The 19,011-nt window shown below is 36.7% G+C and overlaps 3 protein-coding genes across 4 annotated transcripts; 2 read left to right on the top strand and 1 right to left on the bottom strand.

Moving 5' to 3' along the window:
* Positions 1–9,096: 9,096 nt before the first annotated feature.
* Positions 9,097–14,098, bottom strand: LOC147507350 (beta-galactosidase 15-like). 2 transcript variants are annotated; one of them, XM_086599042.1, is made up of 19 exons: positions 13,797–14,098; positions 13,587–13,682; positions 13,387–13,499; positions 13,221–13,287; positions 13,009–13,101; positions 12,776–12,919; positions 12,570–12,658; positions 12,395–12,500; positions 12,065–12,152; positions 11,865–11,983; positions 11,587–11,757; positions 11,247–11,443; positions 11,047–11,150; positions 10,725–10,834; positions 10,463–10,582; positions 10,250–10,360; positions 9,926–10,137; positions 9,556–9,835; positions 9,097–9,425 (listed from the first exon to the last, which is right to left on the bottom strand). In XM_086599042.1, the coding sequence occupies exons 1-19, from the start codon at positions 13,986–13,988 to the stop codon at positions 9,315–9,317; spliced, it is 2,523 nt and encodes an 840-aa protein (XP_086455168.1). In that variant the 5' UTR covers positions 13,989–14,098; the 3' UTR covers positions 9,097–9,314. The 2 variants fall into 2 exon arrangements, with proteins under 2 accessions (XP_086455168.1, XP_086455166.1); XM_086599040.1 differs by having other exon boundaries at positions 13,587–14,090.
* A 558-nt stretch (positions 14,099–14,656) lies between these two features.
* Positions 14,657–15,517, top strand: LOC147507349 (uncharacterized). The gene has a single exon (XM_086596251.1). The coding sequence runs from the start codon at positions 14,657–14,659 to the stop codon at positions 15,515–15,517; it is 861 nt and encodes a 286-aa protein (XP_086452377.1).
* A 2,025-nt stretch (positions 15,518–17,542) lies between these two features.
* Positions 17,543–18,222, top strand: LOC147507348 (secreted RxLR effector protein 78-like). The gene is made up of 2 exons (XM_086596250.1): positions 17,543–17,655; positions 17,829–18,222. Exons 1-2 carry the CDS (start codon positions 17,543–17,545, stop codon positions 18,220–18,222), a joined length of 507 nt encoding a protein of 168 aa, XP_086452376.1.
* The last annotated feature ends 789 nt before the right edge of the window (positions 18,223–19,011 follow it).

Raw genomic sequence — 19,011 nt, 5'->3', positions numbered from 1 at the left:
GTTCTGTGAAAGTTGCGCATATGTTCAATTGTTTTTTGTACAGGATTTGTTTTGGAATAGAGAATTGAGAATTTGTTCTCTCAGACACATATTCCTCAAGTGTTAGAGCCCATAGTTTAATGGGTTAACCTGGATCGACATTAACAATGAAGTTCGACATTAAAAATGAAGTTCGTTTGTTTGGTATATGTTTCGTTTGACTTAAATGAAGCTTCCTATTTGGTATATAAGCTTCATATTTCATATATTGTGTATTTCGTATTTCATGTATCTATAATAAGTTTCATACTTCGTATTTGGTATAAGCTTCATATATTTCGTATTTCATGTTTCAAATTTCGTATATCATATTTCGTATAAGCTTCATATTTCATATATCGTATTTCATGTCATATTTTGTATTTGGTATAAGCTTCATATTTCGTATTTCGTATTTGGTAGAAGTTTGTATTTAGTATAGCCTTCGTATTTGGTACAAGTATGCAAACCTTGCTACGCATCGGTTTTTTTAAGTCTTGAAACCCGTCTCTCGAGGTCGATAGTTAGTTAGTATGGTTTTTTTTAGATTCTAATTGTTAATGATAATTGTAATTATATAGGAGAGACTCATCTATTTATTTTTTTTAGATTCTAATTGTTAATGATAATTGTAATTATATAATGATAATTGTTAATGATAATTACTTATAAGCATATTTATAAAACCCAATTTGAAGTCATGAATTGAAGGCAATTTTATCCATTATACTCTCACCAGTGGATAGCAGTTTATATTTTATCTATTTTTTAATAACAATATAAAGACAATAAGATTAATGTCAATCATTAGTGTGTAACATCACGTTAGTACTTGTCCACAACACCTTTTAATATTGTCTTACTAATTTTTGAAATTCAAATAGTACTTAATCGATGCTTTCTATGCATTGTGAATTGGTAGAAGACTCAAATTGGTTTGGTTGGCCAAAATCACACAAGCATTCTGGTTCTGTTGAGACCTTTTCTTCATTTTTTTTCCCAATCATGACAGCGTCTTTAAATTATATATATCTAAGTCCGTTTATCGAAAAAAATAAGACATTCGTCTTTAAGTGAGCTTTGTAAATGTTGTCTTATAAACATTTCTAAGTCTTTGTGTTCTATTTGCAAAAGTTTAGTATGCATATTGGTCTACTAATGATATGATGTTCCACTGCCTATTACTCTCAAACAAATATTTTAGTAGAACTATTATGGTTCTATACCCATGGCTCCTGACACTGTTTTTCTCAGCTTCTAGACAATTATAACATATAAGTTTACATTGGATCCTACCCAAAAAATCATATAATCATCCTGTAATTATTGAGCTCACAATGCCTTATAAAACTTTTGATGTTCATACAAATGAGGCAGAGAAGAATCGGTTGCTGTTGACATAAATAACATACTCCCAACCTTGCGTTTAAACATTCTTAAGAATTGACTTTGTCGTACGTACAACCATTTCATAGAGCATCTTAAGGTCAATGGCATCACACACATGATAGTTCCATTTTGTAATGGCAACTCAACCGCAACCATAATAGTCAGGAGTCGAGATAGACGTACTAAAAAAGTATGCTTAAGGTTTGTTCCTCGCCACTTTCTCCCAAACAAATTCAATGTAGTATGCACTCGTACAAATCCAGAGGTCAGTTAAAGTCTTTTGCAATGTAGGCTGTATTAGCACTGAACTTCCATCCTATGCTTTCAAAGCAAGTGCAAATCAGCAATGCCAATCCAATCAAATATCTGCATAAAATGGAATGCAAAGTCCTGAAGAACACAAACATATATTTTGAGAGAAATTTGTGAGAAATTATATTCATATACAAACTGAAAATTCATACAACCTGTAACTTGAAAGAGTTGACCGTATTTTCACCATGTGACTGAGGCGATAGTACATTGCAATAAGTGAACACAACCAATCTAAGGGCATCTCCAATGGGGGGTGTAAACCATATAGAGTGGAAATTTTACACTTCAAGTATCAAAAAAACTCTTTCCAATGGGAGTGTTATACTGTAGGTAATAGACTATTAGTTGATAGAGGAGGTGGGGTATTTTCCATCTCGCTATTAGTTGATAAATATCTCAGGCGACACTCAAACACATGTCTGAACTTAAGTTCATCTCACACGTCACATTAACTCACGCCTATTTTATTTTTTCTAAGATTTTTTATCGTTCGCAACGGCCAAAGACAGTCATTTATAGGTTGTCTATTTTAATCAACCACGGACGTTACTCGGAGTGACGTACCTTTTATTTTCTTTTTAGTTAAATCTATTTGAGACAGATTTTGACCGTCGTTGTTTATCAGCTTTTTCAATTTTACAAACTCATCCACTTTCCTGCATTGGATACCATTTTGGATGTGGAAACTATTAGTGTGTAATATGGGTCATACAATCCTAATGGCACCTGTTTGGTGCTTATGTGGAGATGTATATTCCACTCTCCATTGGAGATGCCCTAACTAAACATCACAATCATGCCATTACTAATATGCCCCGACAGTGAGGTCATCGCTTCCTTCCTCTCCGGATTTCGATATGTGGATTACCCATCCCTTCTCGATTGATAAAAAAGATTTAGGTTCTAGTTTTCCTTGCGACGGTCCGGGATGCGGCAATCTCTCACTTTCTTAACAGGCGGACGATTCGGATCTGTCGCTCCTAACCATGAATTCCTGAGTCAAATAATGTTGTCCATGCTATTGCAAATATAAGCTAAGAAGAGTAAGAAAATCCCAAACATAAAAAAGAGTTATTGCTCTACATGACAATTATATGTAAGCAGAAACCCTGAGGTACACAAATCAAGTCTCATGTAATCAGTACTTGTGTGCATCTACTCCTTTAATTGTTTAATCTCATCATTGCTACTTTCATGTAACACATACGTGTCAATGAAATATACATACACGTTTTAACATCATTTGTTATGGTAAAAACAACAATCTCCAAAACATTCATGACACCGAAAAGATCAAATAACCAATCCCAAGAAAAATCTCTAAACATCTATGACAAGCAAATACCTTGAGTACAAAATATTACATCAAAATACGGCTAACAGTACGGTACTTAAAAGAAAATAAATAAATATTGTAGTGAATATAAAGAATAGATGTCATTCACACTCAACACATTAATCGACTATCAAGAATTTATATAAATGGCTTATGTTTCAATTCTTTTCTTTTACCTCTTCCAAACAGCTGAAGAGCTTGGAGTTATTCCAATCCACCTCTTCCAAAATCCAATCTCCCATTTTTTTTATTTTATTATTATTATTTTTTGGCTGGCATTGGCCTAAATTTCCCACCACTCCTCAAAGCTTGGTTAAGCACTATAATATGGATATAGAAAAACAACTTAATTCTTACAATTGGACATGTCATGGACATGAAAGGCAACTCACCAAACTGTTTTGCAAAATTTAGTTGAGCTTTTGCTCTAGCCTGTCTCCAAACACCTGAAAATGCAAAAAACAAAAATAATAATAATAATAATGACTAAAACAATAATTAAATTTAGAATCGAAACATTAACACCCAGGGATAAAAGCAAAGAAAGTTGTAATAAAAAGAGAGGGATAAGAGCCAAAATGAAGTGGGCTAATACAGTAATACCAAGCTTACCAGAGAATGGTGAGAGTAACGAACCAAGCTAAGAGTAGGAACCTAGTCACTTGAGAGACCCAATGAAATCAACCAACTTTAACAAAAAGTGTATCACTGACCAATAGGCTTGCATGACAACACGTAACGCTAAGTTTTGATCGAAATCTACGGCTAAGAAGTGCAAATTCACATTGACCAAAGAGGATATCCTGATACCAAAGAGGAGATGAGAAAAGTTAGGTTGGAAATCAAATAATGTCCAATTGAACTAAGAAATATATTAGTTCTATTGGTGTTGTTCGTTGAAAGTTCCCTAAGTGGAAGCATATGTGATGAGAACTTGCAAGTTATAATTTTCATCTATTGGGAAAATATCAAACAAACATGCATTTTCTAGATGAAATGGTGGATAGACCAAAATATGGTGAATATATGCATCCTCTCCATGAATTAGTATATCACAGCCAGCCATGCATATATTGGTATTTCTTTGAGTATGGGTCAAGCTCTGAGCTGCTCCTTTTTTGGGATACGCCACATAGTGAAGAAGTTTGTGTCGCATGCAGAGGGAATGTATCTTACCAATTCCACTAACAATGCAAATAAGATATCAATCACCAAATCAATAATAATTTCCAGTTTCTAAATAATAATGTCCTAAGTGCCAACAAAGTCGATAGTTAAGATCAGGAAAAACGTTACATAAACAAAAAGCATGCAAATACTCATGCCTAACCGTTTCCAATCTACCATAATGAATAACAGCGAATGGAGTATTGGAGTTCGACAAGAAATTATGGTTAGTGGATCAAAGTTGCACGGAAAGAAAACAATTTGACACTGATATCAACTGTCAAACTCAATGGACAACAAAACAAATGCATACATAAAGCAGATGAAAGAGAAGGGTGGTCTGCGGCTTACTCATCACAACTCAGCTGTGAGCAAAATTACTATTGGTTTTCGCATGCAAAACCAAAATCTTGAATCTTCATCGACAAAGTTAAAAATTCGGAACCAAAATATTAGTAAGACCAACTCAACCAAAAACCAATGTCCATACTCTAACACCAAACAATAATCCAACAAATATAGTTATTCTAAAATTAGGAAAAGTTCGTACCTTCTGAACACCATCCCAAAGATGATTAGAAATCAAGAACAACTGAGTGGAGAGAGAGAGAGAGAGAGAGGTGGGGGTTTTACATGTGTTGGATAGCTTAATAATAGGAGAGTTAATATAGGAGAACAGAAATATTAAATGCTCATTTAGTTGATATAGGCGTTTCCAGCAAGTAAATAAGAAGTAGAAGGTTTAGGGTTTAGAAAGAGAAGGATCGGTTTTCTTTAGCTATTGTATAATATACAATTTAATTATTACAGTGAATTGGAAATTAGAAATGAGAAGCACTGAAACGCAAACGCCAATTAGAAACGGATTTAAGCATTTAAGAGGCAACAAATTATTTATTATCTGAAGTTGGCGAGGCTTGGGGATTAAGCACCAGACAACCTGACAACGTCTGGAGCCCAACTATTTAAACTATTTATTACATCATTCTGGAAATTAAATTGTATGAAAAGTTTGCAATTAAACCAGCAAATAGATTATAGAAACGTCTTTACATTTTCTACTATATTAAAAGTTTTATTATGTTTTATTTAAGAACGTAACAATTCTCAATAATGTTGGATCAATTTGTTTAAAATTGCACATGTATAGAGAAAGGGGAGAACGGGATGGGTCATGACTCAAGAAGGCTTAATTATTATTTTTTTGTAACTGATTTTTTTTTAAATAAAACCCATTTATGGGAGTAATAATTCATTTACAAAACATTTTAATTCTCTAAGTAAACCTTTTAAATGTCATTGAGAATTAGCCTCAAAGGGGTTTCAAAATGATCCCAACCGCACACGTGTCCCTCTTCTAACGCAGATCCCAAGAAAATTTGGACCACTCTTTGTCTTTCCATTTTGTTTTATTATAATAGATAAGCTTCATTTGACTTAAATGAAGTTAGACATTAAAATCTGGTCATTGATTTGCTCAATAAAATCTGATTTGACTTTAATGAAGTTCGACATTAAAATTTGGTTACTGATTTGCTCTATAAAAATTTGATTTACTGATTTGCTCTATAAAATTTGATTTGCTCTATAAAAATACAGTAAATGTTAGCAGACTATTTAGTACAGATATTAAAATCTTCTGGTTACTGATTTGCTCTATAAAATCTACTATGTACTCTCTCTCTCCTGTTGTTATTCATACTCTCTCTACTATATCCACCACCAAGAACTCTCCACTGATATATTTCTTGAGAATGATGAGAAATCCTATTTCTGCATACAGAAAAAATTCAATACGGAAAAAATTTGGATAAAAAAACAAAAAAAAAATGTAAAATGTACAATTCGTCTTTTATATGGGTATAATACGAAAAAATCATTTATATTTTTTTACATTTTAAGGTTAAAATGTAATAATTTTTTTGGAATTGCTCATGAACTACATACATTACTCACTTTTTCGTTTATACTTACTTGCTAACACTTCAGTTATTTTATATTCTTTAGGTATTGAAGGTTCCAACTTAAATGGATTTTCAAAACCTTCCATTTCGAAGTTTCAACATACTTTTTATTGTCTATATTTATTTTATTTAAAAAATACAGGCCCTATTATTCGGCAATTATAAGCCTCACTAATCAACTATAGAATTCACGAATTAACGTTTGGGTTTGAAACGTTCACCTTATTATTCGTATTATATGAAAAAACATATAAAACAGGTATTAAATAGAATATTACTATGAATACAAGCTATGAATGCAACATTAGTCTTAAAACATGACTAGGATAGTTTTATAAGTGCCCATTGCGAACAGAGTGTTGGAACATTGAAAACAAATTAATAACAAATAACTTACCTAATTAATAACTATAACCAAAAATAGTAAAAAAAAAACTATATTTCGACAAACAAATAAAATAAAATAATAAGCCTTTAACACCCAAAAAAAAAACTAGATTAAATCATCATATTTTTTTGACATTTATACACACCATATATATGAACCATTTGTTCAAGTTAATTAATAGATAGAGAACCATATGATTTTTTTTTTCTCTATTCAAAATTAATATAAACAAAAGTTATAAAAAGTGAGATGTGACAAAAAAAAAAAAAAAAAAAAAAAAAGAGATCGAGACAGGAAATTGAGAATGAGGAAAGTGAAGTTTTCCCAATTCTTTTTTTGTTTTTTTGTTTGTGGAAATATAGGCAAGATTTTTTGTTATTTATTAATTACTATTTTGGGTTTTAGTTATTTAATTGAGTAAGTAGGTTATTAGTTATTTATTTGTTTCAATTTTTGCTTTTTGATTTTTGGAAAGAGAAATATTATTTGTATGCCAGATAAGATATGGAGTCCCTAAGGAGTTACTAAGGGAGTCTAAATAGATTTTTTGTTTACTGAAAGACCAAAAGACATCAGCTGTCTGATATAGATGGTCATGATCAGAACGGGTCTTGAAGAAGAGGAATATCCGTGTGAGGTGCTTAACTTCATGCAATACCTTTGGGGTTGCTCGGAGGCAGCAAACCACCCCTTGCTGCTTACTCCCGAGGCACGAGAAATACACTTCTATTACCAATTTACGAAGATCCGAGACAAAAAGAAAACTTGGGGCACACACTTGTGTAATAGAAGGGTAGGCATCTGTGAATGGAGAACCACAATATCTGAGAAAGCTCCACTTATCTGGAGTGCTTCAGGTTTCGAAGAATACGAAGATACCGCATTTGATTTATATAGGTGTGTTCGGAATAAATATAATCACCTGAACCGAAGTATGCCGGTAAGTGGTGTTGATTTTTTTTATTTGTGTGGTATTGTTGTGTATTTGTATTGCAATTTCTTACAATCTTATGTATTTGTTTGTGCAGACCTGACTTTCAAATGAGCACTTTGTGCATCAATACCTCAGTTTATTCCCCTGGCTGTATACAAAGGCATTCTGGTTTTTCCATGGTGTGACTGGGGACATCACCTGTTGGGTTGCACAGGATGGGATCTAATGTGAACATGTATTACACAAGTGCAATATCTGTAATGCCTGTAATGTTAAAAAGTAAAATATTGCGCAATACATTGTGTGTATTGATTATTAACTGTTCGTGTATTATTGAGTAAAAATTGAGTATCGAGTAATAATGTGAACATGGATTACTGTAGATTCTTATCTTGTTTTTTGAATTATCGATCAGTACAACTGTACAAGTCACCTCCTAAGTTACAGGCAGGAAGGACTCCTCAGCGGGGCATATCTTTTAGGAGGCAAAGTGCAAGCTAGACCATGACCAGTAAATATGTGTTAGTTGGACTCAAGAAGGGACAAATGGGACACTCGAATTGTTTAGTGTACAGTAGGAAAGAAAGAGCAGATCACATCGTTTTGTATTAACGGGAAATTATACTTTTTTTCCGATTGATTTCTGGATACTTCCAAACCAAATTCAAACTTAAAATAACAGTAATAAATAGCAATAACTAATAACATCATAAACAAAAGCATTACATGTTTCTTCCGGAATTGTGTTTGCAAGAAATGGGATGTCATTAAAAGATTTAAAACCAACATTTTATGTAATTGGTTAAACTGGCATATTTTGTCCTACAAGTAGCATGGCTACTTTAACATCCATAGGACCATACCACTATTCATCTGTGCTTGTTTTAAATTTTAACCTAAATTAAAGGGGGAATTAGCTATACCCCCACATTTGAAGATCTATTTTGCGATACCCCGCATTTGAAGATTATTTTCAATACCCCCACATTTGAAGATCTCTTTTGCCATACCCCCACATTTGAAGATTATTTGCGATACTCTGCACATTTTCAACTTCGGTCAGTCAACAGTTAGTTGACCGAGTCAAACCCTTAGAAAAAAACTCAAAAAACAAAAACAAAAACAAAATGGCCTAATTAAATAGTGGAGGTTATCAAAATACCCCTCCCTCAAGTAAATAATGGAGGTTATCAAAAACGACCTAATTATAGCATTAGTTGTATTTATAAATACAAGTAAGTGTTGGATACTTGTATTTATAATTTTATATGAGTGTTGAAGGTGATTTTAGTGTTGAGTTCTTGTGAAGGTTAATATGGGTAGTGGTGAAAGAGGCGACCATGTTAGCAGTAACACATTTGCCTCCATTTTAACCAGTTTGCTGTTCAAATGCAGCGAGTTAGGAGTCGAATTAGTCAGTACTCAGTACCGATTCTACGATTTAAACTTGGCTGATTCTGAGTTGGATCGATGAGCCGAAAGAAGAGCTAGAAGGCCGATATAGGCCCGGCCCTGTATATGTCATATGTGCCGTTACTTGAACGCGAAGTAAGCTCTGAAACAGAGTGAAAAAACACTTCGAAACTTATGCAACAGGGACCTTTTTTTATTAAAATGAAAATCATCAGATACAATCTTCACTTCGAAGAATCCAACTGTATAATCCCTCAATAGCTTCTCTTTTTGCCATGCACAGTAAGACTGTACTTTGTTTTACTACCCAATCCGGCCTTCTCTTCCTTCTATTTACACTTCATTTTACAAGAAAGAAAAGAAAGACAACCGGACACCGAAATGGTGTCTCTAACAAACAGCTTGCACTGCAAGTTTCTTGGTAACGTCTGCTGCACAGTTGCTTGCTCCAAATGTCGCCTCAGATACATTGATCGAACACGAGTCTCTTCCAACACATGCCTGTAAGAAAGACACAGTCAGTTTAGACGTTTTTTGTCTGTAATGTATAGGGTATATAGCAGCTAGATGTACATTATTTTAGCAAATAACAATACTTTGTGAATTGTGATAATTGCATGGTCTTAAGTACCTTTTGCACCACAGATAAGCTCTTAGCAGCCTCACAAGTGCCTTTCTTGAATGATTCACATTTGCCTTGCGGGTTTCCGTAGCTAGCGAATTCGATTGCAGAGATTCTTCGGCCACCTTGACATGATAATTCTAATGTATTCCCTTCTTCTACACTGGCACATGCTTTGCCAACTGTAACAGTCTGGAAATTCACTTGTATTGGATTACCACCTATCTCTTCGAACAAAATAAGTGTGTTGCTGTCATCATCGAAGAGGAAAGATCGAGGTACATGATACCTGGTGCAGTTACAAATTTTAAGGTCAGTAGAATGTATATATATGATGAACATCTAAACCTTCAAATGGCTATACGATCATTTGGCTTACCATCTTTGACTAGTATTTCCGCAGTTCGTCAAACATTTATCTGAACCATATCCACCACGATAGTCGCATGTGGCACTGCACCCACTACCTTTAACGGGCATGGAAGGCCAGAACCTGCCGAGGCTGTGTCCATTTACCCAAGCATGACCTTTTCCCATACCTTGTAAGTCCACAACCACAGGGTCTCTTCCCAAGGGAGCCTTGAAAGTAGTCTAAGAGCAAACAAAAGTAATATCCAAATATAAGCAATATCTACTCAGTTCCATTCTATGAAATAAATACTTCATCAGATGGCGAAATCCTTGGTGTTGACAGATTCTTTACCTTGTACCAAGTCATGGGCCTTCTTAGAGGAAGGGCTTCATCTTCCCAGCCAGTTATTGATTCTTTTGATTTACCATCAAAGAATTTCTTCTTCTCTCCATTCAATCCAATCTTTATATGGAAAAGAAAGGCAGAATAAATTTTATTCAGTTAAAACTTCACAGACTACAAAAAACAATACACTTTAATTTGTTTCATATCTTGCTGCATTACCTTATAAGACCACAGATTAGATGACAAGTCCTTAGTAGTATTAACACTCCCAGTTCCAAGTAACTGCACTGGGCCACCAACAATTCCGGCTGGTACTAAATCGTAAAAGGCACCATAGTTCTTTTATATTCAGCGAATTGATAGATGAAAAAAGAAATGTTAGTAAGATTCAAATCAACCAGTATGCTCAAACGGGTGCATGATCTTCTAAAAACTCTTGTTAGCAATAACGACTCAAAACCAGGAAAAATGAACTAAATACCGGTAATCCAACGGTGGCACTGAGTAAAATGATATCATTCCTCCCCTTTCTCAACTTGATTGGCTGTTCGAACACGAATTTGTAATTACCATCTTTGCCCCATTGTGATCCTATTGTTCAAAGGAAAAGCAAAACGTAATTGTTAGTTGTGATAAAAGTGTGCCTAATAAGAGGCAGAACAAAAGAAATGCTTGCATATAAATCTTCTTAGTATTTATAAGAAGAATAGAAAAGACTATTAATTCACTAATTTTTACAACAAACTATCTTTAATAATGCATAACTCAATATTGAGAGCAGTGAACATTCATTTTCTAGTTACCTATGCGCTTCTTGTTCACATAAGCATGAAGTACATGACCAGTGGTATTGACACGCAGTGTCATGCTCCCTACAGGAAGGTCGCCATTGGCCCCAGCATTGACGCTGAAATTTTCAAGCAAGGAAAATAAATAAAAATGGAAATCCTAAAAAAATAAAATAAAATGGCAAACTTTATTTCTTGGTTGGAAGTGAAGTCACCTTGTCATGTACCACAAGTAGTCACTACTATCGGCAGTTACTGCCTTTTGCTCAAGAAGCTGTGTTGAGTTAGATGTGCCGCCGTTACCACCGAGGGCATCTTTTATTGGTTCTCCCTTCCATTCCCACTTACTGAAGTCAGGTTCATTTTGAGCTCCGTTGGGCTTCTTCACCATTATAGAAGTTTGGGTGTTAATCTGAAGAAGAAAAAGGAAAACAAGTTTGTGTTAGGTTCAAACTATCTTAATAAGTTACTGTTAGGTAAACAAACTATCTGAATTGGTAAATTAATGATACTATTCCTTTATTATTTCAAAAAGTGAGATTACATGGTTGTTACCTTGGCAGTGTTGTAAACTTCAGTCTTGCAGTCGGTAAGGATACTAACAGACCAAGCAGGCACAAAAAACTTTCCGTCGCCTTGCAAATCAACATTGGCATCATTTGATCCATTTGGATTGCTCAAGAAACATATTGAATCATTACCAGCCTTGTCACTGTACTTGGTCAACTGTTGCCACAAGAATTCTAGATGAGGCAGTGTACACATATTTTTATTGCTAATTATTTCAACTTATGTAGGAGAATTTTTTTTATGGAAGGTTTAGTATAACGCACCACAACTCCATTTCCCAATTGTTTTTCTGTTGTTGACCTTTGGGTGAGAATATTCTCTGTCGATTTTAGAACTTCATGGAGTTTCTTCAAATGTCCCCACTTCGGCTGATTCAAGTTACCTATACATTCAAGAGATGTTAATCATGTGTTGTGCACTTTGTGGTCTAAATGTATTGCAAATTCTCAAGTTCTGTAATCACCATATTCGTCAAGAGGTGCGTCATAATCATAAGACGTTGTGATGTATGGACCCCCTGCAGTACGACCAAAGTTGGTTCCTCCGTGGTACTGAAACCATGTACAAAAGATATTAATACTTCTACTGCAGAAAATAAAACTCAGGAAAGAATAAAGCGATCCATGATGCACAGTTTATGTTTTACTGGTAAGTGAAAAGTACGAAAGTCAATTAGACCGGCAAACAAGCCATACAGAAATTTGTGAGACTTATGTTCGTGCATTTTGGGTACGAATTAGTCTGTGTGTGTGTGTCTCTTGGGAGTTCAAGGAGGGATACATTAAAGACTAACCATGTAATAGTTCTGCAAAACACCTCCAGTTTGGAAAAAGCGTGCAACTGAAAAGGCAAGATCTTCAGCAGTTCTGTGTGGGTTTGCACCATCCCAGTTTTTGTACCTGACACAATACTAGTTTCAGATCACTACTGTAAGAAACGAAAATGAAGATAGAAAGAAGCAGACTCACCAGCCAGTCCAGTTCTCAGTCCACATCTTGGGGCTCTTTGGATTGTTTGGTTTGAAATTGTCGCAGTAGAAACCATTGCATGTATTGATCTGTTTGAAGACATCAAGTGTAGAATTTACTAAGTACGTAATATTTTGAGCATTATCTGTGTCATTGTATTGGAAAGGCCATTTTATGGAAATCATTTTAAAGCATAACAAACAAACCATAGTTTGTGGAGCATCTGCTTGTTGGCACATGACCCATGGAATTCCAGCGTTTTGGTTCAAGGCCATCTGTGCACACCATTTGATGTAGTTCTTGCCTGCTTGTCCGTAACTTTTGTCAATATTTCCATACTCGTTCTCAATCTGTTAAGTATTGACATGTAACTCAATAACAACAAGAACAATGATGAGGAGAACAACAACAACCATAATGAAAATAACAAACAGCAAACCTGAGCTAAGATAATGGGGCCTCCTTGTGGTGCAAAGAGCTTCTCTTTTTTACACATGTCCACTATTAATTTAGTGAAGGTTTCCATCTCATCCTTGAGAACAGAAACAATGGTAAGTTAGGTGGTATTCAGTATCCGAAAAAAACGAGCTGAGATCTACGAAATCAGTAACCATAGGAATACAGGATAATCAACATATGTAATTAGCAAACCTTATAGACTTGGTTATCTGTCCTGATTTGAATTCCAGGCAGATTGTGCAACCACACAGGATATCCTCTGGTTACAATAAAAACGTAAACCAAATATCTTGAGAAAAATCTGATCAACAACGTAAACTTCGTAAGGTCTATGATAGTAAGTTAATACGAATCATACCCATAATTCCATTCAGCACACACATATGGACCAATCCTAAGAATGGCATTCATTCCTGCATCTTGTATTGTCTTGAGAAACCTCACCAAGTCTAAGTTCCCCGAGAAATCGTACTAAACCAACAATGAAAAAGAGAGGTGTCAGGAATATTGTGTATTCTATAGATTCAGTAAATTAGCATACATGCAACAAGTGAAAACCTGGCGACGATCAGGCTCATGCCGGTCCCAAAAAACATAAGTTTCAATGGTATCAAGACCTCCTGCCTTAGCTTTTTGAATCAAATCCGGCCACATCTGAAACCAATGTACGAAACTCAGTAAGCAATTCCGAGTCTGTTTTTTTTTATGCACAAATGAATTGAATGACGACTGAGAATGATAAATAATCACAAACGACGAGTAACTTACTTGTACAGTACTACGCGGGTAATGGATCGAGCCTGACAGTATAAGTTTTGGCACTCCATCGATTAAAAGGTTACCTCCATCGTAAGTAACTTCACCTGCAGATGCTAAGAACGTTGAATCTATACACAATGCGGCTACAGCAAAGACTAATAACATATATCTACACAACCCCATTGTGAAAATTTTGATCATGGATGAAGGTTGATATCTGATATTCAGCCAAAGCACTAGGCTAATGCTTATATATGTGTTCCTGATATCCGGAAATGATTATATTTAGCAAAACTTGGATATTACTTCTAAAATTATTCAAAAAAACAGATATATAAACCAACAGAAGTAGTTTTGAACGGGCATGAATGCCTTAAATATTGTTACAAGTGTGGACGTAGGGAGAGAGAATGATTAGTGTTTATTATAGGATAAAGTTGTTCGGGTAATTTGATCCAGCAAGTGATGTATACTGCATTTAGCGAAATTTTATTGTTCATTCAACCAACAATCATCTTTTTATCCTAATCCTCCAGCTAAGAAATGAAAGGAAAATGATATGTTCAGAACTACTTCGGCACATGTTATTGATGATTCACGTGCACATTGGTTTCTAACTGAAATTCAAAGTTGCCTTGTATCGTTGTATGTACGTCCTCTTGGCAAATTTACATAGATGTACGAGGTGAAAAATCCCATAAATCCCCACGAGGCCACAAGGTAAGTTTTTTTTTTTGGTAAAGTAAATTTAAGTCTTAAATGTTAGCTTTAGGGTTTAGGGTTTGTAAGAGTGGATTTGTTTTGTAATAGAGAATTTGTTTTCTTCAGACACATATTCCTCGAGTACCTTTTCTATTCCCCGCAACTATATGGGTATGGCAAACGAACCAGCATGCCCTTGGGCTTTCTTAGAAGGTCTGGAAACACAAAACGAGTTAAAGGTTGCAGATGGAGGGAACGCTAACATTCCAACAGCAATGATTACTCGAAAGGAACCTGAGGAAAACACTAGAAGGGTCTCGTTTGCAGACAAGGTAAGGGGAGAACAACCATGTCATCTGGATCTCTCAGATCTCCCTACACCTGAGATGAAAGGTAACATACCGTCAATCAAACTACCCAAAAGAGCACTCGAAAGAGGAATGCAATACTGCAGATTCAGCCTGGTGGGTAGACTGGATTTCCAAAGGCTTAAAGTGGAAGAAGTTAGAAGAATGGCCACAGAGAAGTGGAAACCCAAGGGGGACTGGAAAATTATACCACTTGGAAAAGGATTCTTCATGATACGACTGGTTTGCGAAGAGGATTTTAGATCAATATGGTGTGGGGGGCCGTGGAAGTTTGGGGAACAAATTCTCAGGCTCACAAAATGGACTCCTGACTTTGATCCAGATGCACAGAGTGCTTCTAATGCACTGGTATGGACAAAATTTCCCAAACTCAGCCAACAATATTGGGACTATGAGATCCTCATGGCTATGGGGAAGACTCTTGGGGCTCCAGTAGGAGTTGATAAGCACACGCTGGAGCGCGATTTTGGCTTCTTTGCGAGTGTGTTAGTGGAAATTGACCTCTCGAAACCGATACCTGGCAAAATATGGGTCGAGGAGGAAGGCGGGAAATCTTTTCTTCAAGAGATCGAGGTGGTCAAAATACCCAAATACTGCACTGCCCACATTGTAAAACTGTCGGACATACCATGGCTGACTGTAGAATCCTCAAGAAGGTGAGAATTGATGAGGAAACTAAGAAGAAACAAATGGAGGAGACTATCGTAGCAACAAATAAAGAAGGACCGACTAAAAAGAAAAGAAAGAGGAGCAAGAAGAATAAGAACAAAGGTGGTGAAGCTGGTACTAGCGGAGCCAAAAACATGACCGGAAACATAGTTGAGACACCAACTGTTGGTGAGGGCGACAAGGTGGGAGAGCCAGCTGTAGTTGATACTGCTCAGGAAGCTGAGACACTGGTTGAGGAAACTCAGAACGTTGTAGAGGCTAATATAGCAGTTGAGGTCCAGTCAACTCCACCAAATGATGAGCACCTAAATGCAGTTGCACTTATGCCCTTAAGTCCTGCTTTAGCAGATAATTCTCTTGCTGCAACCCCAAATGATAGGGAATTTGGCGAGTTAAGTATTTCTCCAAATTTAAATGCTCCTGAAAACGCAGTAGCTCCTCAAACTTTATTGTGTGGAAATATTGCAATGAATGATGCTAGTAACGGATCTGATTCCCCATCTCAGAGGGACGTGGTTGAAGACTCCCCTATTACTCCTCAATCATCTAGCGGAAATCTGGCAAGCCACGAAGCACAAAGGTTGCTAGAATCACCTAGTTGGGCGGACCAAACTGAAGGAGAATGACAGACACAAAAGAAGAAAGGTAGCAAGTCCAGGCCGGGGAAGGAGCCCACTCCACCCCCCACTAGGACAAGAACTCTCCCAGCAAGGTATAGATGAATTGCATTTACTGGAATGTAAGAGGGTTTAGACGTTCTCGTCCTACAACCTACTTTGTGGAACTGGTAAATGAGTATAAGCCGGACATTATATGTCTAGCGGAGCCTATGATAAAAACCCCCACCCACACACCTAATTTTATTAGGAGGCTGGGTTATTGCAGGAACTTCGTTCACAATGATATTCCTTCAAAGACGGGTAACCTTTGGGTTTTTTGGAAAGAATTGAAGAAATAAATGTTACTGCTGTGGTTTCTTTGACATGTCAGCATATAACAATTCAGTTTGATAAGTTTACAGTTTCTACAGTTCATGCTAGCACTTCTTATGTTATTAGAAGAGCTCTTTGGCATGACCTGACGGGGATTGGGAGCAATGTGGATGTTTGGATGGTAATAGGCGACTTCAATTGCATCACTCAAGCATCAGAAAGAAAGGGAGGAGGCCTACCTTGCCAAAGGGCGGTTAATGAGTTTGTTGACTTTATGAACACTAACTGCCTGTTGGATTCCACTACATTGGGTCACAAATACTCTTGGTCCAATAGAAGATTTGGGCATAAGAGAATGGTACAGAAAATAGATCGAGCCTTGGTTAACAGCCTTTGGATAGATGCAAATGTTGAGATGGAAGTGCAAGATAGCCATGAGGAAGTATTCCGATCACTCCCCCATAATAGGTTGGAATGCTAACATACCGAAGCCTTGCAATATACCATTCAGGTTTAAGAAAATTTGGCTACAACATGAAGGTATCAAGCAAATCATTTCTAACAGCTGGAATCAAACATTGGATGATGTCCCAATTAGAAAGGTGATGAAAAAATTGAAGAGACTGAAAGAAGTTTTGAAATACTGGAGCTGGGAAGTCTTTGGTAGCATAAGGAAGAATCTAAAGAAAATGGATGATGAACTGGACCTTATTCAGCAACAGCTTGAACACGGCCCACTAAACACCTATTTACAGCAACAAGAGTATGACAAAGAGCTCGATCTTGAAGAGCTTAAAGGCACCGAACTCAATATTTTGCAGCAAAAAGCCAGGACAAGCCGGGCTTTTGATGGAGAAAGAAACTCTTCATATTTTCATGTCGTAGCGAAGTCGAGAATGAATAAATCTCAGATAGCAGAAATCGAAGATGCACAGGGTCAAGTGATCAGGGAACAGAGGGACATAAAGAAATTTATTGTTTCATCGTTACGAGCGCCAACATGTCACAGTGAACCCATACATCATGAACTTGATTCCACACTTGGTTACTAAAGAAATGAACGACTTCTTGACTGCAATCCCCAATGCATTGGAGGTTAAGGAAGCTGTCTTCTGCATGGACCCAAATAGCTCCACTGGGCCAGATGGATTCCAAGGCTGCTTTTACCAAAGCTTCTAGGACATTGTTGGACAGGATGTAAGTAGTGCGATTATCTCTTTTTTTAGAGACAACAAGCTACCACAAGCCATGAATGCTAGTTTTCTGGTACTGATACCTAAGACTCAAAATGCCAGATCCCTTAACCAGTTTAGGCCTCTCTGCCTTAGTAATTTCTTTTTTAAAATTATTACTAAAATCTTGTCTTTAAGGCTTAAAGTGTACACTAACAAGTTGATTAGTAAGCAGCAACTAGCCTTTGTAAAAGGAAGAACAAGTACCACAGGAGTTGCTCTGGCTTCAGAAATGATTAATGAACTTGATACCAAAAGAAGAGGAGGCAATGTGGGGCTGAAACTGGATGTGACTCAAGCTTTTGACACACTCAGTTGGGATTTCCTCATGGAAGTACTAAACAAGATGGGATTCAATAGTAAATTGTGCAACTGGATAAAAACTATTTTCAGTAGTGCTAAACTCTCAGTCATGATAAATGGTGGGCCTTGTGGTTTTTTCGCGGCTGCGAGGGGATTGAGGCAGGGGGGTCCACTATCACCTATCCTCTTTGACCTAGCAGAGGATGTTCTCAGCAGGGAACTTCATTAGATGTATACAAATGGGCATGTGGACTATATGGCTTTCTCTTCTGGGCCATCCCATTTGCTCTTTGCGGATGACATTTTTATCTTTGCAAATGGAGGCATAAAAGGTCTTAGGAGACTATGGAGATTACTACAAGACTACCAAGTCTTTGCTGGGCAATTCTTTAATGTAACTAAGAGCTCTTTGTTCTTAGGTGGCATGGACGATCAAAAGAAAAGCAGGGTAGAAGACCTTTTTGGAAAAAAAGAAGGAAAGCTTCCAGAAAAGTACTTGGGGGTTCCATTGTTTAGGGGAAGGGTTACCTCTAGACATATTCAACCACTTGTGGACAAGATCAAGCTAAGAGCATCGGGTTGGGCAGGAAGAATGCTTTCTTTCCAGGGCAGAGTGGTGCTAGCTCAATCCATCTTGAATAGTATTCCAGTTTACAATATGTCAGTGTGCAAATGGCCTTCGAGATGCATTAAAGAGGGAGAAGCAGCCATTAGGAATTTTATTTGGTCTGGGGACCCTACAAAGAGGAAGGGGATCACTTTGAAATGGGAGAACGTGTGCAAACCAAGAGACGAGGGTGGGCTAGGCTTGAGAAAGCTTAGGGACATAAACTTGTCTCTCCTGATGAAGTTGGGGTGGCAACTGCTTACACTTGACACTGACTGGAGCTGTTTCATGCGCAAGAAGTATAAAATGTTGAATGGGAACTGGCTCACTTACCATAAAACATCTACTGTCTGGCCTGGTATCAGGTGGGCCTTAACGGAGCTCAATACACACACTGGATGGGTGGTGGGC

This window comes from Coptis chinensis, chromosome 3 (assembly GCF_015680905.1).
Source record: "Coptis chinensis isolate HL-2020 chromosome 3, ASM1568090v1, whole genome shotgun sequence".
Lineage (NCBI taxonomy): Eukaryota > Viridiplantae > Streptophyta > Magnoliopsida > Ranunculales > Ranunculaceae > Coptis > Coptis chinensis.
This window is presented reverse-complemented; position numbering and strand designations above follow the sequence as displayed.